At 35.3% G+C, this 9048-nt stretch overlaps 1 protein-coding gene across 1 annotated transcript; it reads left to right on the top strand.

Moving 5' to 3' along the window:
- The first annotated feature begins 2310 nt into the window (after positions 1–2310).
- On the top strand, positions 2311–5607 carry LOC124640267 (protein hunchback-like). Its single transcript, XM_047177966.1, has 2 exons — positions 2311–2434; positions 2545–5607. Exons 1-2 carry the CDS (start codon positions 2342–2344, stop codon positions 4324–4326), a joined length of 1875 nt encoding a protein of 624 aa, XP_047033922.1. The 5' UTR covers positions 2311–2341; the 3' UTR covers positions 4327–5607.
- The last annotated feature ends 3441 nt before the right edge of the window (positions 5608–9048 follow it).

Here is a 9048-nt window from a genome sequence, read left to right as displayed (position 1 = left end):
ATGTCCTTTTAGTAAAAACAGACAATTGTGTTGTAAAAACCACCAAAAAGAGACCAAAAAGTAGAAAAGTTGATTAAATTATATTTCTATCCTTCAACAATTCAGTTTGTACAGCTGAATTATGTTATCAACTAATGAAGTAATATATTTATTCATCCTTACAATGTCGATATTGAAAAGAAAACTTAGGTATTTAGCTTCTTTAAAAATAGCTGTTTGGAACGGCAACGTCACCCCAGTTACTATTTAAACCGTAAAGCAATACAGAACAGTTTTTAATTGGTTGCTCGATAAAGAAAAAAATATGAACGGCATTCCTTTTTTAATCTACAGTCTGCTATTGGCTGGCTCGTGACGTAAAAAGCTCAACGCCCCTTCGCCGTAGCGGTCGCGCTACGAGTTTTTTATATTCGTATTTTTATACCGTAAAAAACTGTCGAGGGGAAACTGTATATAAGGGATTTTTATGTGTGTTATTTTTACGGTTTATGTAGTGAAGTGTCAGTTTTAAGTCTACATAATTGTCTACAAGCAGAGCTAATGCGTGTTAAGCAAACAGCCCATTTGTTTTAACACTCATCGTCAAATATTTTATTATCTTACTTCATAAATGGGGTAGACACACATAAAAATCACATTATAACCGTAAACATTAAGTGATACAATACAAAAACAATCTAATTTCCCTACACGCAGTTTTATCGGCCAATAATACCCGATATAATACGGCGCGGCTTTATTATAATAACAACTGGCAAAATACGCGGGGTTGCTTATTTTTTTATTATTAATATCGCATAAACAATAACTTAATAACTTGATCCCCACCCACAGTAGCTCGCGCCGTATTGGTTCTTGTAAAAATAGGCTGTGGGGCTGTGCGCGAGCGGGACGGACGTATCCACCAGTATCGCTATCCCTCACTACGAGAAAACACGTCGCCTTCAAACATAGAATACATTTATCGATGTTTGGAGCATAAAAATTGACAGATTTTTTTCAGTTCATTGTGAGAAGTGGCGTCGGGCAGACGTGTCCCGACCGTCGCATCGAAGGGTTGTCTCAAAAAACGCTCAAGGTTCTTTCGTGTGTATGAAAATTTATTGAACAGTGAAATTGAGGACTAAAGTGAACTTTTATGGGATTCAATTCATGAAGTTTATGTAGTGCTGTGCTTTCTGAAACTTATTAAGTTACAGTTAAGGTAAGTTTAACATTTTCAATATTTTTATTTTATTTTTTCAGATCTTTCCCTTAATTTCTGAAGCGCTTACTTCTGTTTCGTAGAGTTACATAGTATATATTAATTTTACGATTCAGCTTACTCCTAGAAAGATATAAAATCATGATAATGATGACTTAACATACTTTTGGTATGTTATGTTGTATTATATTGAATTAAAAGAATCGGATCACATCTTCATAGGAAACCGTTGCGGTTTCCTATCTTCTTCTCTATTTGTACAATCAAAATCAAATCGTAAATTTATTCTGATTTTATTTAACATCCTAATTGACCTGAATTAAGGAAAAACATACCCGAACGGAAGCAATAATCAAACAGACAAATAACTAAAAATCAAGGATAACTAAACAAAACATTTGTAATTATTATCCTGCAATATTTATTAATATGGAGAATACTACTGCATATTTGAACATAATTGTTTAGTTTATTTTCAAAGACTATAATCTATACAAAATGCAATTATTTGCAAAATTTTCCTTCATATGCAAGACAGATTACCAAGTTTGGTTAAAATTAAGGAAAATTCGACAATTATTAGTTGTGAACATTCATTAGTTATGCTGCATATCCGTCAGTCTCATTGTTAGTTTCTAATATTGCAGCAGACAATGCTATTAACATAATCCTCTAAATGTCCTTAAAATGACTCTAGTTTTTATCTCGTATTATTTATAAAACAGCTCATAAAGAAGTGTTATTTTGAACAGATTTGTTTTTGTTATTACAAACATTTTGCTAATGTTTCATCTTTAGTTATTCAGAAGCGAATATTCGGCAGTTCCTCAATAGTACAATGTTTACAAACAAATATTATGTACGTGTACGTAACAACGGATATTGTAATTACAACATCGATCTATAAAAAGGTCTTCGTCATTACTTCACTAATCGCCTGTCTCGGCAAAACGTTTTGCGAACAAATAATATTCAAAAAATTAATTATGCCAATGTACGTGACTGTACGTTCCGCATTTTTTTATATTAGTCACTTATTTACATACGAAGCATTTCTGTGTATATTACTTATTTCGCAATTAGGTGACGGCGCAAAACAGATGACATCAATCTTAAGTTTTTTTTTATTTGTCAGGTATGATCAGTTGCGCATCCCCCGCTGGCATGCCGCCCGCGCATCACTCCACGCACTCCCAAGCCTGGGGAGCACTGCTACAGCCACCCACAGTGGTATGTATCCCACTCGTTTTATTGTACCTATTTATCACAGAAAAAAAAAACACCACTTACCTACAAAACCCCGTAAACGACATGTTCTACAATAAGTTCCTTCTTTATAGAAATCCGAACCGATGGAAGACGGAAGTTTTCTGAAGGATCAAACCAGCGGCTTCTATTCGGAGGGCTTCCACAGCGCATCGCCCTCCTCATCCAGTAAGGACTCGAATGGGCACTCCCCGCGCAGCGTCGGCAGTTCCGGAGAACCTTCGCCATTCTACGACAACATGTCACTTAAAGCCAAAGCTAATCTTGGCATGCACTTAGAGTCGTTCCGCAATGGCTTGCCGTACAGCCTCCTCACACCCCCCGGCTTCGAGCCGCGCAATAATGACGGCCGCGAACCCTCACCCGGCTATGAAACATCTTACTCGCCAAGAAACTTGGCTCCCCCTGCACACGTGTCCACGCCTCTAGCACGTGCCGACGCTACCCCACCGAAATCACCCCCAAGAACACCATCATCCCCTGATAGGGATCACGATAGGAGATCTTTCGAACGCTATCACGACTCTGGGTATGACGGCATCGGACAGAAGAACGACGGCGATGACGGCCGCGATGGCTCCGGTGATGAAGACTTTGATGATGAGCCAGGCCTTCGCGTCCCCGCAGTTAACTCACACGGAAAAGTTAAAACTTTTAAATGCAAGCAATGCGAATTTGTTGCCGTTACTAAACTGAGCTTCTGGGAGCACAGCAAAGAACACATTAAACCAGAGAAAATGTTATGCTGCAGAAAGTGCCCATTTGTAACGGAATACAAACACCATCTTGAATACCACATGAGGAATCATTTAGGTTCCAAGCCATTCCAGTGCACGCAGTGCTCATACTCTTGTGTCAACAAGTCTATGCTCAACTCTCACTTGAAGTCTCACTCCAACGTATATCAGTACCGTTGTGCTGACTGCAACTACGCGACAAAGTACTGCCATTCCTTGAAGCTACACTTGCGCAAGTACCAACACAACCCTGCAATGGTTCTTAATCCCGACGGCACTCCTAACCCGCTGCCTATCATTGATGTATATGGAACTCGTCGCGGGCCTAAACAGAAGCCATTGTCAAAGATGTTCGATCATCCGTCGCCGATGAACAACAACCACCAACCCCAACAGCCCCCACCATCGCACCCTATCTTTGGTAACCACTTCCCGGTCAACCTACCTTACCTCCCGCCACTGCTACCTCACTCATTCTTATTCCCGCCGAACAACAACTATGAACATCGCACATCACCTAAACTATCAGAAATGCCCTCTGAGAAAAGCCATGCTATTTCTCCTCCACCTTCACTGCTCCACCAGCGTCTTGCTTACACTGAGAGGTCCCTTGATAATGGCTCCACATCACCACCCGCGAAGTCACCTGCGACATCACCCACCAGCTTACCTCAAACACCAACAACTCCACGAGAAGAGCCGGCAGCGGCGGGCAACGATGCTCTCGACCTCACAAATACCAAGACGAGCGAAGCAGGTACACCTCCTCCTACCACAGAACAACCAACGCCCGTGACTCCAACCACCGCCCTCAAAAACAGGAGGAAAGGTCGAGCCTTCAAGCTGCAGCCAGCGGCCTTGCGACTGCAACACGAGGACGAGAAAACCAGGGATATGGAAATTTCTGACTCCGAATCGGATGGTTCCGTAGAAGCTCCCGCCACCACTCAGTCGTATTCGTGTCAATATTGCGACATTACTTTTGGAGATTTAACAATGCATACTATTCACATGGGTTTCCATGGGTATAATGATCCGTTTATGTGTAACAAGTGTGGGGAGCGCAGCGCGGACCGCGTCGCGTTCTTCATCCACCTGGGCCGGGCGCAGCACGCCTAGCCGAGCGGCGCGCGCTCCTAGTCAACACTTGTACAACCTTCGTGGTAAACCTCTAAATTATTCTAGAGTATTTTCTTAAGGCCAAAGACTTTATTGTATCTATGTAATTGTAGCAAAAGTCAATCGGATTAGGTTCGACAGCAATCTAATCGCGATTCACTTTTGACTCTAAACTTGTTGAAATCGTGTTGAATATTTCATTTTCTCAATAATTGTAAATAGTCATATTTATGCTTACCCACACGTTTTAGTCATAGATTGTAATGTATGGAATAAGGTTGTATGTTACCCTGTGTTTGAGTAGACATAGACGATGTAGTTATGAGTGACCAATGTATAAACAAGACTGTATCTCTCGATTAAGTACAAAACAGTTTATAATTCGAGTTTTAGTTTAGTTTTAGCGCTATCGTATTAGAGTTGCATCGGTCTTACATCTAGGAAGTCTACAAATTCTTAATAGTAATTTCGATCCTTAGTGTGTTTTCTAATTGTAACAGTTTCGTAACTACATAATATTCATAATATCATTTAAACCTTTGCTTGAAATACACAAAGCATTGTTATTAAGTCTAAAAATAACTGGTTGTTCAGTTGTGAAGCGTTACATATAGAAGAACAATTAAATTAACATTCTGTACATTATTCAATACAACGGTGAAGTTACCTATTAGTCATAGCGTTAAAATATATTGTAAAACATAAAAAATACAATTACGATTTATTGTAAATTATAAGTAAAAACAGAGTGTATTTATAATGTCCGCAAAAAGATTTTATTTTATTTATTTATCCTTAATGTGTATTTAGTTTGTATGGAAGTCGTAATTTTGTGTATTGTCGCATTTTGTTTTCAATATCATTTGGTAAATTCATAAAACTTATGTTGCAATAATGACTTTGCTTCGTGGACACAATACTGTTGTCTCATCAAAAAAAAAACAAAGTGTCAATATTCTGACATAACCGCCATATTGTCTACGCTGTATTTTTTTAATCGTCAAGTCAAATGTCTACGACCTGTGACTTTAACTTGTCGAATAAAAACTATATATCTGTAATATCCAAGGTTATGTAACAAAAAAATATAATTTACGTAAATAAATACCATAATTAGATGCAGGAAAACAATGTAGGTATTTAATTTGTGATCTTCTTCAGTTATAACGTATAAGTCTGTACAGTCCGAAATTTTAATTGTAATAAAGAAAAATATGTGTAAATTATTGACGTATACTTTTGTGTGCTGGATACATAATAAAATTGAAAGTTTTATCTTAATTCCTTTGTTTAATTGCTTGAAACCTACTTATTTCATTATTAGATCATATACATTCTTTCAAGACTGAAGTGTTTATTAATGCTCAGTCAAGACGAGTGGTCCTGTTATCACCTAATCGTCTTGGGAATATAACCAATGAAAGAATTACATAATTGTTTAGATCAACACTCAAGGGATTCCAAACAAATATTTCACAGACAAAATACTGACAGAAAAATAACCCTTCAAACGTCAGAAAATACTAAATATTTTCAACCGATTAGTGAGATTAAAAGTTATATCACGAAGCTGAATATATTTTCAGTAATTAACCATAACGTGTGTTTATTTTAAGTACTTTTGAACCAGATACTACTAGCACAAAATAATTGGTAGCAGTCTTTTTGGCTTCTTTGCTTCTAGCACTTGCAAAAGAATACTAACAGTTTGAAAAGAACTTATTGCAACTATCTAATAGCTTTTGGTAAAAAATGATCATATTGAACCAGCAAGGCGATGTTGGCTTTGTGAATAAAAATAAATATTTTATTACAATAATCAGACCTGATATGTATTATCCTATATACTCCAAACGATACAGACAGAAAATTACTGTAATTTTTTGTTGCTCTATTATAACAATAATAAAATGGAAGTGCTCGCGGCTAGGTACCTTTAATGTTTAAATAGTCAAAATTTTCTTTCATTCAATGTCCGATACCCTAGTTTGGTCTATAAAAAGTATATAATTTTACAGTGTAATTGGGTCTTGGTACATTGATTAGCATGTCTACGCATATTCTCTCCTTGAATGACATTTTTAGTACTAATTGAAAACACTAATTAAAAGTAGTTGTTCGCGAAAATTACACGTTCCCGTTGATTTTAAAGTTGTTTTTATGAATGAAAAATGTACTACTACTAACTAAAACATGTCTTATGTGTTAATGATATTCACTGTATACTTTTCCAAATCTAACGTGCGATAGAATATAAATATTCTCTCAGTCTCTGAACTAAAACTATATAGGTTTCGGTGTGCAATTCATCCTTATTTTTAAAGTTCATCTCCAGTAAAAATGAACAGGATTGCAAACAAATTATTCTTTATTACATTGAGTGTAAATCACATACTTAAACAATAAAACCATTATACCATTGGACCTAGTTAATAATCCGCTAAAACAATGAGTTATTTTTATACATAAATACAATATTAAAACTTTTTAACAATAGCGTACTATGGAAAAATATCTCGTGTTGGTACAAAATAATTGAGATCACGTGTGTAGTAGGAATTAAAGGAAAATGCATTGTTCTAATTAATTATATTTAGTGTATTTAATGATGCAGCTAAATATAAAAAAGTACATAATTTTTATCAATTGTTATTGAGTGTTATGATTGAATTAATACCTACATTTTTAGAGAATTGTACCTACATTGTATGCCACAGTTGTATGTAGGCAGTTTTCAGTTTTATCAATTTTCTTCTAGTTATAAAGAAAGAGAAATCTTCACTCATTCTTTTAATTCCAAAAAAAAGCAGTACCTACCTATAACCTAAAAGTAACAAAAATACCAACGCTACAAATAGAAACTTAACGCGAAGATAACATATTCTTTTGTCTCGTATCTTAATTGTTATTTATGAAGCGAGTATTTTTTACGAAACAATGCTGAATTTATGTCACCGTTACGGGTAAAAACTGTGTATGAATATGTATAGGTGTTACGTTGGTGTAGCCATCAAAATCGTAAAGGTTATTTCAGACATGCTATTTTTACCACGCGGTATCGGTCTCGCTTAAAAGCCTGGGACATTTAAGTACTTATGTATATAGACTATGGGGTGTTCTAGCTTTTATATGGCATTATTTATATGAATATGAGTGAACTTATATGGGTCAAGAGAGCTTAGGTATATGCAAGGAAGCGAGTCAACGCTCGAATATACCTCTAGTAACTGGGCGTTTGTCAAAATTTTATATGCGCGCATAAAACGCAAATCTGAATATGTAGTAATGTAATACGCCTCAGTATGAAGTACGCTAAATTGTGTGACTCAAAAACAGAAGGTTCTGTTAGGAATTTGGTCGCGGTTGTTTTTCTATCATTGTTTCAATCGCCATTTTTGGATTTTGAATTTTAAATCGTTATATTTTTAGAATGTATTGTGCTTTATTTATTTGTTAACGAGTTATTTTAATTCCATATGTTTATTAATTCACTTCCGTACTTTTCGACAAATATTGTATGTATGTATAAGCTAACTTTTATTAAACTAACGTCAATGAAAACTGTAGATATCGTAAAACCATTTTTTTTAAATTAGGTACATGTAATGTGGATATGCCCTAAAACACATTAAGTACCAACTGAAATTATTCAAGAATGTGAAAATAAAATTGTCCTGTAAAAAAACGATTAATTGCAAACCGGTATTTGTACCGGTACAAGTATTTTCAAAGAACGCTATATAGTATATAACACTTATCGCCAAGTTATTTTTAAAAGTCTTAATTTAGACAGACTTTAATTAGTACATAATAAGTGTTTTGTTCCAAAACGGCATTGGAATGCTGAATATTTATACATTAACGATTTTACTTTGGACTAAAAAAATATTTGCTACAGGAACCTAAGTTCGATGAGGTTCGCCATTGCCAAAATGGCCGAACATAGAGATCTTCTACTTACTTGAGATCATCTAGAGATAGAATTTTGACATCAGCCCCATACAAGTAGGTAATGTCAAATTCCTATCTCCAGTAAGCAAAACTGTTTGGAATGTTTGGGATAGGAATTCATTGGAATAAATTCTAGAAATACACTTACTCATTTTTTTTCTAGCACTAACCAGTTTTTTTAATGTAATATCGTATGTCTTTGGGATCAACGGTACTAAATTAGCCCACCGTCTTTTCTTATTACGTAATGCTTATTTGGTACCCATAAATAAGGCATTAAAGTTTTTCTTTGTTCTAAGTGTTTAGTATTAAAAGAACGTTATTTATATAATCAGTTCAGGTTTGCTTAACCTTTATTAAAGAAGAAATATATTATTACAATGAAAACAATATGAACAATGTATGAACAGTGTTAACTAAACAGAATTACACAATACCTAATCAGCATTATTTAAGCATTAGTTTTTACAATTTAAGAATTAACATTGACCATCTTATTGAATATTGTTATTGATAATATCCCAAACTTTGAGTCACGGAAAAAAGTAAAATGACGTCATAGACAGACGTCAAATGTTTAAATAAAAAAAAACTGCTCAATACTGGCTGTATGGAAATTTTCCTCACACATGTGTGTCCCCGAAAAACAATTGGTATCTGCGTAGAACTACCTACTTAGTTCTTTTTTACAACAATTGTTTTACGCACATACATATTCAGCAGATTTATGCGTTTGATTAAGAAACAGGTGATAGTTTAAAAATAGGTACC

The sequence above is a fragment of the Helicoverpa zea genome, chromosome 2 (assembly GCF_022581195.2).
Source record: "Helicoverpa zea isolate HzStark_Cry1AcR chromosome 2, ilHelZeax1.1, whole genome shotgun sequence".
NCBI lineage: Eukaryota > Metazoa > Arthropoda > Insecta > Lepidoptera > Noctuidae > Helicoverpa > Helicoverpa zea.
The sequence above is the reverse complement of the archived record's forward strand: the minus strand, read 5'-3'. Positions and strand labels throughout refer to the sequence as shown.

Excerpts from the sequence above, each read along its gene's own strand:
- LOC124640267 (XM_047177966.1), top strand. The coding sequence starts at position 2,342 with ATGATCAGTTGCGCATCCCCCGCTGGCATGCCGCCCGCGCATCACTCC. Across the intron at positions 2,435-2,544 it reads TGCTACAGCCACCCACAGTG|AAATCCGAACCGATGGAAGA; the intron begins GTATGTATCCCA and ends CCTTCTTTATAG.